The following is a 19,624-nucleotide window of genomic DNA, read 5'->3' on the forward strand; positions in this document are numbered from 1 at the left end:
TATAAAAATATTAATATTTCTTTTAATGATTTTTTATTTAATATTTAATATATAAAGATATAATAGTCTTATATATATTTTTCAAATATTAATTTTTAGTTTGATTTGTATTGGTTGGGCTTGGATGAAACTTGTTATCTAGTTTTCATTCATATGACAATGAAAATAAAATACTTTTATAAATATATATATATATATATATATATTCTTACAAATCATTTATAATTTAAATAGTCTAATAAATTAAATATTTATTTTAATTTCTAGTATTTTATTTTAGTATACAAAGTAATAAAAATAAAATATAAGTATATAAATTGATGTTATTATAAATATAAATTAAAAATTATATAACTTACATTCTCTAGTTTATATATATTAACAAATTAATAATTTAATATACAAATTACAAATATATTTAATAAAAGAAGTTAACATAACAAATTCTTTTAACAAGTTAATATATATATATATATATATATATATATATATTCTTTTAACAAATTATAAATTAATAGTTTAATATATAAATTTATAAATATTTTAATATATAAATTTATAAATATTTTAATATTTATTTAATTATTTTTTATTTAATATTTAATATATTAAATTATATAATTTAATATATTGAGTTTATTAACTAATATATTTAATATATAAGGATATAATATTGTTAGATATATTTTTCAAATATTAATTTTTAGTTTGATCAAAACTTGACTTACTAATATTTATATTTTGTATTGGTTAGGCTGGATGAAACTTTTTATCTAGTTTTTATTATAGACGATGCAAAAAATATTTTTATATATATTCTAACAAATAATTTATTATATAAATAGTCTAATAAATTAAATATTTATTTTCATATTAAATATTTTTATTTTAGTATACAAAATAATAAAAATAAAATATAAGTATATAAATTGGTGATATTATAAATATAAATTAAAATTATATAGGTCAGTATCATATTGCATTTTTAGAACATATCAACCCAACTGTAAACCTATTTTGGGTTTCTACCATTTTTTTTTTCATCCATGAAACCCAAATATACGTTTACACTATTTATTTATTCATTTTTTTTAAATTAGTTTTTTAACTTTTTTTAATTTATATATTTATTTTTTTAATATAATTTTTGTATATGTTTAATTTCTTATATAATTATTTTTAGATGTTTAAGTTTTTTTTATAATGTTTTTATATGTTTATTTCTTTTACATATTTTGTATATATTTAATTTGTTTATATGTTTATTTTTTTTTATTTAAATTATTAATTTTTAATTAATTTTATCCTATTTTTTTTAATAGATGTGGGTTTGAAAAGATATTGAGGTTTAATTTATAAAGTTTATAAATACATATAGTTAGTATTAAAAAAGCTAAAAAGTTTGTGTAAAATAAACAATATTTCAAGAAAGAATATTCTTTTTAGTTAAAAATAATTTTTTTGGTTAAAGATAAATGATTGTTTAATTTGACATTTTCTCCTTTTAATTTGAAAATGAATTTTTGGATTGATCTTAGTGTAAAGAAAACTCATACCATTCCTCTCTTGAATAGAATAATTCTAATAGAGACAAGAAAACTGGTCCTGGAATTTATGTTTTAAAAATCAGAGTACCATAATTTATTTATGTAACAAGAAAGCTGATGGAAGTTTATATTTTAAAATTTATAACACTTTATGAAGATGATAATGATATATATTTTTTATAACCTTTGGATCCTCTTCTTCTTTATGATGCAACCCTCTTGGAGCGCGACTAATTCTCACACGTAACCAATTTAACGAGACTCCCTGAAGGGCGCCACCACCTCTTAGCAACTTGTATAACCTACTGTATTTCTGAATGATTATGTTTAGATTACTTGAATTTTGTATGAAGTTATTGTTGGAAACTACTAATTTAATTTTGAAATATTTTGATAAAAATGACTTTTTTTTTGTGTTAATATTTTCTTTAAGCTTCATGTTGTAACTTGAATACTTTTATTTATTTATATATTATATGATCATATTATGAGTTTCTTCAAATAATTTTATAAGGAATACTGTATCAATATCTAATTAAACCTCAAAACCCAACTAACCAAAATTATCATATAAGGTGCATTATTTTCTAAATTAAAAATTAGTACAACTATTTGTTCAATATAAAATGAATACACATATATATAATAATAATAAATTTATGAGAATCATTAGTGTGCAAAGAGAAATTGACATCTCTTACAATAGAGAATGAAAATTGGGCTAAATTGTTAATCCAGTAGAATAGTAGAAGGTAGAAGAGAGAAATTGAACTAAAATGAGATTATAAATTTCTATCAAATCCAAATTTATGAGTTTTTAAGGAGAGAAGTTATAAAATAAAACCATTTATGTCGATACACGTTCGATCAAAACTCATGAGAGTAAAACGATAGTAGCATTCAAATCCAGGGGAAAATAAAAGTAAAATTGAAGCATTCTACATGTGCTCGCGGTCGATTGTCGAACACCCAGTACCTATTTTAACACGATTTCAATTTAATTTCACGTTCATTTCAACCAGTAATTTAATTCCACATTCATTTCGGAAGCAGTTGGTCTTTTCACACAGAAGGTACGTCGCTCTTCATAGTTTGCATAAGTCCAGATGTAATAATCACTGCGAGAGAATCATACGGTTAATTCACGATCTACATGTCCTTAGCCGTCGCTCGATTCATCATAACAAAAAAAAGCGTTCTTTTAATTAAGCAAAATACTTTTACTAGTATAAAACTTTTCAAGGAATATGTCTCAATAACATAAGCATTCATTCTACAAATGTTCGCGTCAATTAAGAAACGGGGGATTTGCATCGGATAGTACTTTGAACTCCTGGGAATATGAATGTCGTCATTTTCTTTGTTTATTTTGATTTCCCTACTGATATTGAACGCAATCTCGTCCCTTTAAAATCCTAATACAAAATTTTACCCTCTTTTTGACTTCTGAAAACACACTGAAAACTGATTACTAAAGAAATGAAACTTAAGCTCGATGCTTAGACGAAGGGATCAAGCGAAGGGTAACCCATTGTTTATATTATGTATCAGCCTAGAAATATAGTGTTCTTTTGAAAACACTATTTTTTTTGACATATTTTCTATTCAGATGAGATCCCATTTAAAAAATATGATGTTTATGAATTTAGTGTGGCACAATATCCTAACAGCCATTATAACTAGCAACCATTACTTACCTAATGCCATATCGAAAACGAACATCACAGTATTCGAATCAACTAAATAATACACAAAATAGCTTGTTTGGCATATTACTATTCCGTAATCTTATAATACTGGTAATAGAACTAATTGTAATTTGGAAAGGAATCCAATCCCGCGCACACAAATAACCTCAATTTCATGTTTTAGAGATTTATCAATTATCCACTCTATGTAGATTGCCTAAACCTTTATGTCCTAACCAACATTATTTTTCCAGTAGTAAGGTTGATTACGTAAATAACACTTTTGAAATCATAAGACCGAGTGGCTGCAGAGCAGAGAAGCAACCATTTATGGAACAGCGCATTCATGATAATCGTGAAACTAAGATAATATCATACGATTCAACCTTGATTCATTAAGTCATCGCCAACTGCAGAAAGAATACCGAGTCTTGGGTTGAACGTATAATATTTTCCTAATGCTATATGAAACTGCTGTGAATTTGCTTAATGATTCGTCAGTCTTTATTGACAATAGTGTTATTTCATTACCAAAAATGTCTGTTTAAGAATAAATTGAACTAATATTTCCCACAACCAAATATTGAAGCATATCACATAGCAGCCAACAGATCATCCTTTAACTTTTCCATTTAGGTCATATAATTTGAGGATTTATTGTTAAAAAAATGTTAGGTCAAACATATTTACAGATGAAAACTAAAAATACCATAAAAAAGTTAATACTAAGCCTCTGTAATTTCTAACAAATGAGCTACTATATAATATAAAGCTGGTCTACAGAAATCAAGAGAGAAGCTACAAGAAAAATGAAGTCACAATAATACATGCATATATATATATATATATATATATAAGTGATTCATTCCGACAATGAAATAATCCTGGCTATGTTATGTTTTTCATTTTTTTTATGAGAAAAGCATGTTTCTACAAGGAGAGGTGAATATAACATCCCACCACCATGATCACCAACTATGTTCACATTAACTTAGAATTGTAAATTATTGCATTCATAGTGGTATAGAGACTAAACTATAACCAAATAGTAAAACTGCTATGCTACAACATCCCACCATTCGGGACATATGCATTAAAAATAAAAAAGCCACTCTTCTCATGATCCCTACTAGGGATTCCCTAGAGCACCCTCTTGGCATGTACACCACTACTCAATTTCCTAAAAACAATTCTCATAGTGAAGGGTATAGACCTAGTATGCTAGAACTACTTAATACGAGAACACATCTACATATCAATTGTACCCTCATACGAACCTTTAGAACTACTTATGATATTTTAGCAATCTATTAATCATTACGTTGAAAAAGTCAAGCAACTAGATTAATCTAGAACACAAAAATGCGGAATGAATAGGAAAAAGAAGAGAGTACCTGATTAGGAATGTGATCAGTGACTGGGAGGTGGTCCTTGTCCAGTTTGATGTAACTGCTGCAGAATGTTAGCAGCAAACTGAAGTGTTGATTGGTACCTCTGGTTCTTGTCCACTTCAGTACTCGATGACCCTTGACCTGCTCCTCCGTAAAACTGATTTGGGAGCTCGGGTCTGATATTTCCAGATGCCATTGGCATAAGATTAGGTTGTTGATTAATGGGATTGGAGAAAGGTCCAGAATATGGAGTTGGCTGATAAAGAGATGATTGCCCATATACTACCCCCATTGAATCTGTCTGCTCATTACGAGGAATTCCATAAGGATAAGAAACTCCAAGCTGTCCATTATGTGAAGGAATTATGGAATTTGGCAATGGTCCAGAAGAAACTGTTGGATCCTGATAATGGCTTGAAACATTTGAAGCGCTAGGAAAATTCTGAATCTGATGTTGCCCCTGAAAATTAGAGTTAGGATAACCCTGAGCCTGAGGTTGTCCCTGAAAATTAGGACTAGGAAAGCTCTGAGGAACTTGAGGTGGCGCCTGATAATAACTCTGGTTTTCCACTTGTTGAATGGGATGATAGGCATTAGTCTGTTGGGGGACCAAATGATGATCCTGGGGCCAACCATGAGGTCCAGTTTGCACATTATTATCTCCTACAACTGGGGCTAAGGCAGGTCTAACAGAAGATAACGAAGGTTGTGAGCTATCTGCGCCAGTTGACTTCACAGTCGTGGGTATTAATGAAGCTAAGGTGGCAATAAGCTCTGGAGTGAGTGTAACAGCTGCCTGAGATGTCGCCTGTGAAATTGGCTGAGTAGAATATGAGTTTGTTTTTGAAGGGAATGATTGTATTTCAGAAGGTGGGGCATTGAGAGATGGAGCCCTGTTATAGTCTGTAGGCAAAGCCAATTCCTCTTTAGAAGGATTGCCATTGTACTCTTTTCTAGAAGGATTTTGTTGATCATTTCCATATTGAGAGATAGAGGGCAGAATCGGCATTGCTGATGTGTTAGGGACTGGAGGAAACTTGAGGACAACTCCATAGAGGCGTTCGGGGCCCATGATATTCAAAACTTTGATGAGGAAATCTGATGGCGGTACAAGAAACAAAGTTGTTCCATCATCAAATTTGGCCACTCCGGCTCGATTTTTAGCCCCAAGATAACGTAGAAAATCAGTGTAAGAAGGAAAGTCTTCTTCAGCATCTGGTAAAAAGTAGACAATATCAAAACCACTAGCATCTGCATAGTGCTTCGTCAGCATGTCAAGCCCAGTTCTGGCTGAGCAGTTCACCACCTCAGGACTGATTGCATAAGATAGAAGGAAAAAATGGCATCAGTCAAGAACAGACAATTGAGGACAAGAGTAGATTAAGATATGTTACTATGTTTCCGAGTGAGTCAAGTTACTAGCTTACCGAATTAAACTAGATTTTTTAACTTAATTTGAGCTTAATCTAAGCAATATAACTTAATCAAAATTCTTAGTTATTTAGATTAATTGATACGTTGTGTTTTCAACCGCCAGGTCCGCCATATGATTCATCCTTTGCTTAAGCTTATGTAAACAGCATACTTAATGGACTGAAATCCTGTATTGCAAAGTTCCTTCTTATTTAACTGGGATTGCAGTTTGAAACCAATAGCTTTTGGATTATGAAGTGTATAAGATTAAGACGCTACAGTCACACTATGGTTGGCAATGTTCCCCAATAGGAACAATAATTTCAAAAAATTATCAGAAGTAGATAATAGGATAATACATTTAACATCCAATACTAAACAGGATGAAAACAGATACCAAAAATCTTCAATTGCATTAAAAAATTTGTCAGCACAACTGTAAAAGGAAAACTTACAGATCAGATTCAATGCCTTTACCGACAGGGACACAGCGAGCACCACAAACTGGGGATCCACCTTTAGCTATAATACCACGCCATATAAAGCCAGGACCGACAGGGCCTCTCCGACCAATTTCAATCTCATAATTTCTTTTCAATCCCATGCCAGGTTCTTCCATTTTCTTAGAACGAAATGGGGAGTCACGACCCATAAAATCATCTTCAACCCTAGATCTCTTAGACTCCAATGGAAGCTGATTTGCATCATATACATCCCAACCAGGTCCAGCTCTGACTGGTCTCTTCATTCCAGCTTGAGGTGTAGGAAGCAAACCGGGTGCAGGAGACAATCTTCTCCAATTGGGACCACTCATTGCAGACGACTCATTAACTTCTTGACCTGAAATCAAAGGTTTTGATAATACAATTAGTATCAAAAGATTTTTATGGGCACTAAGAATAGGTCAAAAAGAGTACCATGAATTCTTGGGTGATTATTTCCAAACATGTCTAAGTGTGGAGGTTGGAACATAGGTTCATTAGGAAACACCTCTGGCCTTGAGTACATGATTGATATTCGGGGATCATTAAAAAGTCGACCCTGTAACCCCTCTTTAGCCCGCCGGGCCTCATCCACACTTCTAAATTCGACCAATGCATAATTCTTAGTGGGGGAGCTTTTAATGCCTTCTATCTCACCGAATAAAATCATTGCATTGTGTAGCATCTGATCATCAATGATGGAAGAAGCAGGATAACCAATCAACAGTACCCTACTTGGCAAGCCATCAGCCTTCCGGACCACAGGAGACTGAAAATGAATAACAAATATAATTAAAAGAGAACAAAGGGAGATTTTATCAAACATAAGGGAAACAGAATGAATTAAAAGTGGATATTTTTCTTAGAATGAATATATCTTTCTGTTTCTTCATCCTCTAATTTCATATTCTTTTATCAATCTTGCATCCATGACTCAACCACGTAAAAATTAATAAAACTCTAATTTTCTTCTATCATTCATCAAACACCAACTCCATTTCCTTGTAGATTCTACTACAGTTTTTGTTTGCAATCCTACAATAGAATGGTACACACTGAGTTGATCACAATTCGCCAACATTTTCAAGAAGACCAGCAAAATATCATATTGATAGTCTTATTTATTACATTACTAATGCAAATGACATCCACCCAGTTAAAAGACCTCATCTGTTATTAACAGAACTTTCATTTTTATTACAGTTATCCCAACATTTGTGAGATACTATATTTTATCAAGCAAATTCTCTGAACAATATTTAATCATTTAATTGCCATTTTTAATTTCATCCTCTATATGTTGCAGTGCTTATTTATCTATCACATATTCCACTTCATTAATGTTAAAGAATCATATTCGGAGATACCTGTGGCCTCCCAGAACCAGGATAAAGAGAATCAGGATGATTTCTCATTACATCAGGTAGCATCCAGGATGAATCAAGAACACCCATACTCCGACCATGAAATTGTCCATCCCTTCCATCTCTGTGGTCAGGCCATTGATCCTATCCACACATAAAAAAATGCATCAGTACATTATAATGGCAAAAATACAACTTGCCACAAAGGACCAGTAACAGTTGACCGTTCAATTCTTCCTGTCCAAAGGGGTCCAGGGAGGAGAGTGAAGAAATAGTCAGATAGTATTAGTTACACAACCAAACACAAATTGTAGTCAGCTGCAAGAAGTAAACAAATAAAAAGGACCCTGTGAAGAAAATAATAGAATAGATGGATGATATTTTTATATAAAATTAGTCACTGTCCCCTATGAAATCTGTATTTCAGTGCTTTATAGGCACACCCTATACCAACAACATATAAATCAAGGAAGTTGCACTATTAATTGGAGATAAATAAGAGACAAGGAGAGTCCCCGTTAATTCTAATGGACTAGGAAAAGCATTGACAAAGTGATTCATATTTTTGCCTATGAATAGCACAGGTCTAGCTGATCAGAAAAATGAATGTGCTTTACCCTTCTAACAGTTTGTGATCTTAGGAAATCAACCCGTATCTGGGCACCACCAATTCTCCTCCCATTCATACTTTTCACAGCCTGTAATGCATCTTCTAATCTGAAATAGTCAATATAAGCAGTACTTCGTTCCCTGAGGAACTTAAAGTCCTCAATTTTCCCAAATTTAAGGAATTCCTCTTCCAGTTTCTCTTTTATAATAGTTGGGTTGATGCCACTAACCCATAAGCTTTTACATGGCTTAGCCTGCCATAATAGGATAAGTTTAGATGAATTTGTAAGGGAATCATTTAAAAATTAACTAATCCTCCTAAGATGCGTGAGAACAAGAACCCCAATGGAACACAGAAGTTTTAGGAAAGAATTATTAACTTATTAATTACAGGGTGATCTGTGAGGTGACTCAGACCTGAAGAGAATCAATATTTTAGAAAAAAAAAATACATGAATAAATAGCACATATATCAACTCACTGGGAGCATTAAATAAAAGAAAGAAATTGACACTACTGATGGAAACTTCACAATGAATATTTTATGTGAATGACTAACTATTATATGCTTTCAATAGACATTCAATTAAAATACAAATAGTGTTAACTTTCAATAGAGAAAACCATATTTATAGAAGTATAATGGACAATGCATAATATGGAGTACTAAGCAATATATTCCACATTTGCAAATAGATGTTTCAAGCATCCCAAAAGGGAGACGGGTATGATTAACAACATTTCCCCAACCCACTTCAACCCATCATCCATAAAATCAACTTCATTTATTTGAACAGCTTCACCAAAACATTGGACTCAATCAAGGTTGTAACAGTCTAAGACAATGAAAGATTTGGGGGAAGAAATAAGCCCCATACTTCAATAAGGTACAAAACAAATAGAACAACATTTCAATAAAACAGGGGCCAAGAATCATTTTCATGGATAGAAAGGAAAAAACGAAGAAAGAATAAAAGGCATTCATTCTTCAACAGGATTTGTACATGCATGTCCTATTACCCATGATACAAGGCAAACAAAACAAGGTATTCTTGCAAGCAATCACAGATTGAGAACACATATTTACCCTGGACATCGTCTCATAAATTTGTCATCCAAAATTACAGCACATAGGACACTCTGCAAAGTTGGCTCAACTCAATCAGAGATGGGCCAGATGGCTGTACAAAATAAATAATGCAAGCACTTAACTATGTCAACATAGAAACTCCTCACAAAGAGAAGCAATCCAATATGATCTAATGAAACAAAATTACCCACTCATTTGTATCTATAGTCTAATAAAGTCCTATATTCATCACCACATAACTACTATACAAGTGTATGACTAACAACATTTTAAAAATTTTCAAGCTAACCAATATTCATCTTTGAGATTATCAACCCAAAGGAAGGTTATGCAATTCAGCCCATTCCATGTGAGGTTGCTCTCAGACTGCACTAAATTATACATCTACTAAACAAAGCTTTGCAAGCAACATGTTTATCGTTTCATGCAAATTTTACAAGATCATGCTTGATGTTAGAGGATTCAGAGAATAGCACAAAACAGTTTAGTGAAAATTAGAAAATAGCTCTGCGGCCTTAGAAACACTTGATTTAGCTTTCAGTGAAGTAATATAAATGAGTCCATTTGTCAAAATCCAGAAATATGCCTCCTCGTGTTTTAACCAATGATACATAACACCGCAACATGGATTTACAATTTATTACTGCAACTGTAGTTTATTAGCTCTTAAATCTATATGGTACCACATGAAATTTATTTGACTTGTTCTCATCTTCATTTGCAATACAATTGTACACAAATATTTTGTGCAATACTCTTTCTCAGATCATATAAAGCATCTGAACATCTCTCTTATCATTTTAACTTATTTTGAATAAAAGAAAAAACTTCCAATTTCTTAATGTTTTAAAATCAAGACATATGAAGCAACTTGTTTGTTTTGCCATCCACGGTTACAGAGGCCGCATGACTGAGATCTTTATGGAGGGCATAGATGTCGCTTGCTCAGCTGGAAAAGCAATGACTCACAGTCAGCTAGGAGACTGAAATCTGGATGGTTCCCAAACTGAGGAGTAATTTGTTTGGTTGCTACCACTAAGGCATGTTTTAGCGGGTATTTGAATTCTTAATTTTATGTTAGGTTTTTTGCGCTTTTTCGTTGAAACTGTTTTTTTGGTATTTGCATGTACAACTAGTCTTTTTTTCAAAAGAAAAAAAAATGTTAACAAAGACAACTCGTTAGAAAATGGAACAGGTTTAAATTGTCGTCTCCACTCAAAATGGACCAATCTTATTTGAAATTTTAGGACACAATAAAGACTCTGCTATTGACAAATGAATGAACATTGTCAAAACCTAATTCACTAAGCTAGAGTAATGGTTCAAAAGGGCGCATTTAAGAAAGTAATGTTGGAGAACCGTGAATGTGCTTGGAAATTCTTAAGACGATTGTATTTCCCCAGAGATAAATATGTAGTGGCCCACGTAATATAATAAAAACAGATAAACATGAAGCTTGAGTTAAAATTCAAGTCATTTTCGTTGAACAATAAAATGTACCTCTTTTCATTTACTTCAACATTATCTTATAACTTTTTAAAATTATATTTCAAAGAGATTATGATCATAGTTGGAATCAACAAACAAGAAAGTGTAATGATTGACGTAATTTGATTATAATCTCCAATATTTCAATTACCATTAAAATTTATATTAAAAAGACAATAACATTTTTAGTTAATTTTAGAATTTACAGTTTCTACATGTTATTGTCATTTCTTGAATAACTATTGAACCATAACAGTGTTTCTCATGTCTTTCATAATATTATCCTTATACAAATTGAGAAGGGAGAGATGGAAGAAATCACTTAACTGCTCAATTTGTATTCGGCCTTTAGGCTCCTGCTTTTGGTCTTATATTTGATATAAATAAAGCTCTCATATATGCCTACATTTTATCTATAAACAATTTAATGTTATGCACACTAGTTTGTGGCAAGTCTTAGTGTAGATAATAAGTTGGTTTCTTGCCCCAATTTCCACATACAAAGACTTATTGCATAACTAATTTACCTTACTTTATAGGCAAACTAATTTTAAAAGAATTTCAAAACAAGCAGATAAAGTGTCTAACAATGGTTTCATTGAACATTCTTAAAATTAAAAGTTATTAGAGAATTTGATTGTTCAAGATTATTAAACCTCATAAAAAGAATTAGCTGCATTGCAACATGTTAGTCTCATGTTATACTTATTGCTCTAAAAATTTACATCACATATCTACAAGTTGTAATGGTAAAATAGATATTTGTTCACCTAGCTGAAATATAGGGATATAATTCATGTGAGTCAATATAGGGATATTTATGTTTCATGGTTTCGTTGACATTGCTCCTTACGCGACATATAAGAAACTAACCTTAGTAGATATACCCTTAGCAATGTGATTACCACCAATTAGATATATTTAAAAAATCACAATACTTAGTAAATCAATATAGTACTTCAAAAAACGTGAGTAACAACAATCTACTCTCTCTCTCTATCAATTCTCTCTATGCATGTGTGTGCCAACGGAGTTCGCACCGATGGAGGGACCTGCACAGGCGGTGCAACAGGTTCCCACTTTAGTCAGACTGGCAAAGGAATCGGCGGCACGGTCACCATCTAGGAGGAGGTGAGGTTGGGAAATGAGCTAGAGAAAGTGAATATGTGATGAAACCACCAACTCTTGGCTCATCCCAAATCGGAGTAGGAGATAGGGGAGTCTCCACTACTATTGCCCTTGTATCGATGGCAGTCGAATCTACCGTTGAGGAGGTGTAAACACAAGGAAGACAAAGTCAAAGACATAGACAACTACAATTTGCGGGATGAAACAATGTGGGACTTGGTGGAGGTTGTAGATGTCGTTGTGGAGGTAGTGGGGGACTACGGTTCCTGCAACGCAACACACTTTCCGCCCCCCTTGACTATCAACATAGGACCTCGCTTGGTAGTGTTTGTTGTAGCCATCCAATGGACGAGACATGGAGAGATTTTTCAAAAGTTTTTCCCAAGAGCGGCGTCCTTGAAGCCTCACATTACATCTCCTTATGTGTCCATTCGTCGTCGAACGAATCATATCATCTTCAACATTATCTGAAACGTTTTGCAATGGTCTCTCTCGATGAGGTTGTTGTGTTGGAGGACGTTGCTTTGTTTTGTCAAAGGATCTATCTTTCCGAGGAGTAACTTCTTTGTGCTATTAAAAGGTTCAATTGCAAAGTGCTCCTTCGATTTTTTTCGCATCGTGCTCTTCAAAATTAGTCTTAACTAAGTCCTCCTCTTAGTTTTTTGAGAATGAGTAAGATCGATAATTTCAACAAGTTGTTGTAACGATGGATGCTACAGTTAGCTTGGTTTTGTGGCTCCTTCATTCGTTGAGAAGACTTAGAAGCGATGGGAGGAGGACAACATTTGTTGGGAACAAGCGAAGAATAATATTCAAACATGGATCCCAAGAAGGAGATCTCTCTAAGAGTCACCTACACTACATTGGAGGGAAGAATTAGGAAAACAGGGAGTGGAGACTGAGATGCCCACTCAATCAGTGGCCTCATTTATATCCCATGTTGATGAGCGTCTGGACTCCATCGTCATTTTACCAACAATAGGGGAGGATGACTGTAATGGTCAGGTTTACTCACAACCTTTCATGGACAATGTGGAATCAAATAAAGGTGTGACGTTCACTAGACAAAGGAGAAAGAGAAGGATTTAGACACACTTTGAGCCTTTATGCGCACCGTCTTTGAGCATGAAGTGTGGAAGAGGAGCAAATTCGAAGTGAAGGAAAATTGTTGACAATGAAAACTCTTATACAAAGTTTAGCGGAATGACAAATGCAGAATCCATCAGCAAACAAGTAGAAAAGTATTGATGTGATCGTTATGAGCACAGAAAAAGGAAACTAGAATCGCTAAATCAAAGTATGAACTATGATGGGAGAAAGGGAGCAAGGGTAGATCAGGTTCGTGATGCATCAGCCAATAAAATCGAGCTTCAAGTTAACCAAAACTCTTTCGAGAACCTTGACTTCTATTTTCATTTGAGGTCTTCTGTATGTAGTACCATTTTTTAATTAACTAACAAAATTGATGACATGAATTGTAGTCTTTCCCAGAAGCTCTGTCCTAACCAGTTCATATATGTTTAACCAATAAGAAAAACATTTGGGTAGCTCTTTGAAGTGTGGTTATAGTAGAATTTAGAATGTTCGTAACTAACCGGACTCCAAATTTCCTAAACTAAAGACCAAAGCGATTCATAGATTGTAATGTGAAAAATGAAATTGAGACTGATGTATACAAAACGAAAATCTTTTGAAATACAGGCCAGCATTCGAATAGAAAGTAAATCTAATAATAAAAGCAAAAAGAGCAGAACAAACCGGTTTCGCAAGTTCAATCTTCAACGGAATTCCACGTAAATTGGTCCCCCTGAGAGCAGCCATAGCAGCCTTAGCATCATCGACCTGTTTGTAATAAACGAAAGCAAATCCCCTAGAAGTGTATGATGTTATCGTATCGATTGCTCCATGCCTTGAGAACAGAGCCATCAATTCAGCATCGGTCACGTCTGTTGAAAGATTCCCAACCCACAGATTACTCGACGTATCGGATCCCTCCATATCCTTTCCCCCCTGAATCGGCTGCCCGAATTTGACTGGAGGTACCATGGCGGCGAGTCTAAACCCTAAATCTAGACCCCTTCCGATTCTTCGAGATTGAAAACAGCAAATTTCTTCAAGAAGGTGAAGGATGAGACTTGAAGACGGCAATTTCTTAAGAACACAGCGTTTCTACGTATGATTGAAGAACACGCGATTTCAGATTGAAGATACAAACCCTCTCTCTCTCCCTCTCTCTCTATATATATATTAAAATACTTATTTGTTGGTTTATTTATTTAATAATAAATAAAAATAAAATTATGTGTTATAATGAATTTAATTGATTATTATTGATAATATTTAATTTAATTAGTTATATATATTTGTAATTAATATATTTATTATTTATCAATTAAAAGTTTAATATATAAAAATGGGATAAATATTAAATTTAGCATTGTATCAAATTTAATATTCTATTAAAAATATATAATCAAAATATTGTCAAATTTTATACTACTGATTAAAATATATTATGTTATAAGATTATGATAATTTATTATAATATAATATTATTAAATATATAGATTTGAGTAATATATTTATTATCATATTTATTTATGCCTTTAACTTTATAAAAGATGACAGTTAATATTTTTTTTAAATAAAAAGCTATTTTTTTTTTTTTTACTTATATTACTTCTATAATTCACTCTTCCTTCTTTGCATGTCTAAGGAAATTTTATTTATTTTTATATTTATTATTTTAGTTTAATATTATTTTATTAATTTAGTTTTATTCTTGAAACACAATGAAGATGAAGTTGTTGAGACAAAATAATTGAAACTGGATACAAGCTAAATTAAATAAAATTAAAATTAAAAAAATATATAATACAAGGTGTAAGTAAATAAGGGGAACAAAATATAAGAAAACATTAAATTAAGCTTACTAAAGAATTGAAGACATTGCTAATGATAAAATTATATTGTAAATTCAAGCAAAAATATAAAACTTGTTGACTTAAATTTGTGAGGAATGATAAAATATATTATATTATAAGATTAAAATAATGTACTATAATATAATTATTAAAAGATTATTTTTTATTAATATATTATTTATGTCATTATTTGGATTAGAGATAAAGTATGTTATGCCATCATACATATTGACAAAAGTCAAAATAGTTTTAATACAATTAAATAATTGTTTGGATAATCAATTAAAACTAATTAAATCAACAAACCTATAAAGAATAAATAAATGTGTGAATAGTTTGATTCAATTAATAACCTAATAACTAATAAGCTAATTGAAAATTTTATAATATGATTTTGTATTTAAATATAATTTTGTCTTCATCGTTTAAGTTTATAATCTAATACATTTTTTCTCCATCACTATTTGTAATTTTTTTTCTTATTTACATAATTGTTTATATAAAATTATTATGATAACAATAAAACATAATTAAATTTAAACATTATTTTATTTTCTTTTTTACACACCAAAATATTTATCTAAAAACACAAATTTAAACATATATAGATATTTTTCACCTTATTTATATTTATTATTTAAAATAATATAATATTATATTATTTTTATAAATAATTAATTTATAATTTTGTAGATACCAAATATTAAAAACATTAGTGAAAAAATCATATTTTATATTTGTTAGTTTTATAAATGTTTAAAAAAATTAAAAGATTAAAATAAAATAAAAAACAATTATAATAAAAAAATAAATAATAGGTCTTTTAAAAAAAATTAAATAATAGATAAAAATTAGACCATAAAAAAATAATATACTAAAAAGTAAAAAATAATTATTTTTATGTTAATTAAAATTTAAAATTATATATTAATAAAAACTAATATATTAATAAATTTTATTTTAAAATAAATCATTTATAATTTAAGTAATTTATTAATATTTAAAATTAAGTTAATAAAAAAATTCAAATAAAAAATATTAAATTTATAAATATACAATTAAAATAGTGAGTTATATATTATTGATAATTTTATTAAGAAAGTTAGAGTGAGTAATATTTAAAATATTATATATATAATTATAAAATGTTATTACAGATATAATAAATAAGCTAGGCAATAAGCTCAATATTAAATATTATCAAGCTAATTAACCCTAAATCAAATAAAAAACATACAATGAGTAAATAAACATGTGAATAGACATATATATATATATATATATATATATATATATATATATATATATATATATATATATATTTTATAAAATAAATGTATATATATATATATATATATATATATATAAAAATCTATTTTATAAAATAAATGTAATTGTTTGATTCGGCATATTTTTTTAACTTGAATATTTATAAAAAAAAATCTTTTGTAATCTTACCCATTCAACTCTTTAGTCCACAATATTGAGACATTGAAAAAAAAAACATAACTAATACATGAAAAATATTAAACACATCATCTTTAAGGAAGAAAAAAAAATTAAACTAAGTATAGGGTGAGAGTTTTCTTGATCACAAAAGTAGTTTTTCTTATGTAATTAGCTTCAGATGAGAAAGAATTGGCCAAAGAAGGATTCTTGACAAAGATGAACTTCGGCTATGGCTAGAGTTAATGGGGATTCTAGAAATGTTGGATTCAAAGGGAGAAGAAAGAGAGATAAGGGGCTCTCTACTTCGAAAAAGTTACAATCAAATAAAAGAAATGAAGTTTGATTTGGTTTGTGTGATGCAAAAAAAAATTGACCATTAAAAAAAAAAAAATTGAACTTGATAACTCACATTGTTTTCGATTAAGATGAAGAACCAAAATAGTAGGTATAACTAGAATTCATTAAAAATATGTCGATTTAAGCTAGTTTTAACATTTTAGAGTCGTCACATAATTGCTATTCGAGAAATTAAGAAAAATATTAGTTTGCGTGTTCAAACACATTTTAGAGATACTATTCTTAGTCAATTATTTGTTACACTTGAGAAAAAATATCGACGCTATATCTCACGTACCCATCAACTTACCCATCAACGATATATATTTTGTAATTTTTGATCATCTAAAACATATTATTTAACACTTCATTATTAATTTTATCATAAACATGCATATAAAAATAATCCAGATCTAAATATATATATATATATATATATATATATATATATAATTTTTTTGTATAATTTATTTTCTAAAATATGCATATATGTTATTATCACGAGTTCTAAATTTAAAATATTACAAAAATTATAAATACTTGAATACGAGATACATAATCAAATTTTATCAAATTTTAAAAAGATCAAAATAAATTAAAAAACAGAGAAAAAAGAGAGAATATTTTGAATGAGAACTATTGTTTTCAAAAACATAAAATATTATATTTATATTGTATAAAAAAAGTGAATAATAAAACTTGCACCATTTATTTTACAGAAAATTAAAAATAAAAACATAATATAAATATCATAACAGTCATAGTTGTACCGGGAGTGGCTTTGCCCAAACGGTTTAAAAACAATTGACACAATGATGTTATGTCCAAAAATTTGTTTAAAAGTTTCGTGAACTTATGAGATAAAAAAAAACTCACTATTAAGTTTGTATTTAAAATTATAAAATGGACAACTTTTTTATAAAAAAATACTTTTTGTATGGCCATTAAATATAGTTTTACACGTGTAACTTTTCGGGTACAAACTTCATAACTTCAATTGAGTCATCACCATCGAGGTAGACTTTATACTGCACATATTTTTGCATGGATAAAATTACAAAATTTAAATATTATATTATAATTATGAAAAAATATAAATTTAAAATTATTTATTTAAATCTAAAACAAGGTTGAGATTCCCCAAAATATATATATATATAATATTCTTATTTATCTATTTTTACACATTTTTTTTCATTATTTTATTAAAATGGATGAATAGCCATCTAATTATGATTAATTTACAAAATTTAAATATTATATTATAATTATGAAAAAATATAAATTTAAAATTATTTATTTAAATCTAAAACAAGGTTGAGATTCCCAAAATATATATATATATATATATATATATATATATATATATATATATATATATATATATATATATATATATATATATATATATATATATATATATAATATTCTTATTTATCTATTTTTACACATTTTTGTTTTTTTCATTATTTTATTAAAATGGATGAATAGCCATCTAATTATGATTAATTAGATATTAGGTCATCTCCAACCCAAATACATATTCTCAAACTCAAAATCCAGTAAACATCCCATCAAACAGTAATTCATCTCCAACTCAAAAACTCAAACTCAAACTCAAAATAATATTCTCAGAATATTCATTTTTATAATAATTATTAATTTTTTCAATATTATCTATATATTTATCTAAAATTACAAATTGAACCCATAACTTTACAACAACTTATTAATTACTTTTAAATTCTAATTATAAATCAATTATTTATACAACTACATAAAACAAATACACATAAAATAGACGATTTATCAATTCTCGGAATGTCTTTTTAAATGTCTTTTTCAATTTTTTAGTTATGTATTCGGATTATCTTTTTCAATTTCTTAGTTATGTAATGGATTATTGTATTTTTTCGGTTTCTCTACGTGTTTTATTTTATTAAAATTGTTTTTATTATTTATTTTTTTTTATCAATATTGTTTATCATTATAAATTTATAATACTTAAAAAATAAAAAATATAAATATAAACAAATTTAAATATAAGTTAATCATATAAACAAATTAAAATTACCATGAATTAAACATATAAATAAAGTAAAATATAAATAAATAAAATAAGTAAACAAATTAAAATATAAATAAGTTAGGTAAATTAATTAAAAACAAACTAAAAGGACTGCAATGGAAGTTTTGAAAACTTTTGAGTATGTGAACAGTGTCCCTGCAAATTTGGGTTTGGAGGAGAGAGAATTTACAGAAAAAACTCAAAATGCAGTTGAGTTTGTAGGTGGATTGGAGGGCTAAAACCTATTATGAAGATGAGTTTGTAGGTGGGTTGGAGATGATCTTATTGTTATTCATCTAAATGAAATCTATTATATTTTACAATGAAAAATTATATTTATGAGTTTACATTTACATTAAAAATAATTATATTAAAACATAATAAATATATTACTATTTTACAATTATTATGTGATTTGAAAAATAAAGAAAAACATATACTTGTTGGCAATACTAAATTAAAGATTTATTACCATTCATTATTTCCTTTCGTTTAAAATTATAGACTGCTACTAAAAAAATGGTCATTACCGAAAGTAAAGATGGCTAGTACTGACCATATATCTGTCGGTATAACTTAATACCGAAAGATTAAAAATCCTTCGGCATTTGTCGGTATACCCACTTTTGGTAAATCTTTTTAGGTGT

The 19,624-nt window shown here is 29.2% G+C and overlaps 1 protein-coding gene across 2 annotated transcripts; it reads right to left on the reverse strand.

Moving 5' to 3' along the window:
• Positions 1–2,313: 2,313 nt before the first annotated feature.
• LOC124933857 (flowering time control protein FPA-like) lies at positions 2,314–14,398 on the reverse strand. Of its 2 annotated transcripts, XM_047474297.1 has the most exons (7): positions 13,959–14,398; positions 8,503–8,748; positions 7,889–8,029; positions 6,957–7,290; positions 6,495–6,879; positions 4,630–5,939; positions 2,314–2,665 (listed from the first exon to the last, which is right to left on the reverse strand). In XM_047474297.1, the coding sequence occupies exons 1-6, from the start codon at positions 14,244–14,246 to the stop codon at positions 4,646–4,648; spliced, it is 2,688 nt and encodes an 895-aa protein (XP_047330253.1). In that variant the 5' UTR covers positions 14,247–14,398; the 3' UTR covers positions 2,314–2,665; positions 4,630–4,645. The 2 variants fall into 2 exon arrangements, with proteins under 2 accessions (XP_047330253.1, XP_047330254.1); XM_047474298.1 differs by lacking the exon at positions 8,503–8,748.
• Between the last annotated feature and the right edge of the window lie 5,226 nt (positions 14,399–19,624).

This window comes from Impatiens glandulifera, chromosome 4 (genome assembly GCF_907164915.1).
Source record: "Impatiens glandulifera chromosome 4, dImpGla2.1, whole genome shotgun sequence".
Classification (NCBI taxonomy): domain Eukaryota; kingdom Viridiplantae; phylum Streptophyta; class Magnoliopsida; order Ericales; family Balsaminaceae; genus Impatiens; species Impatiens glandulifera.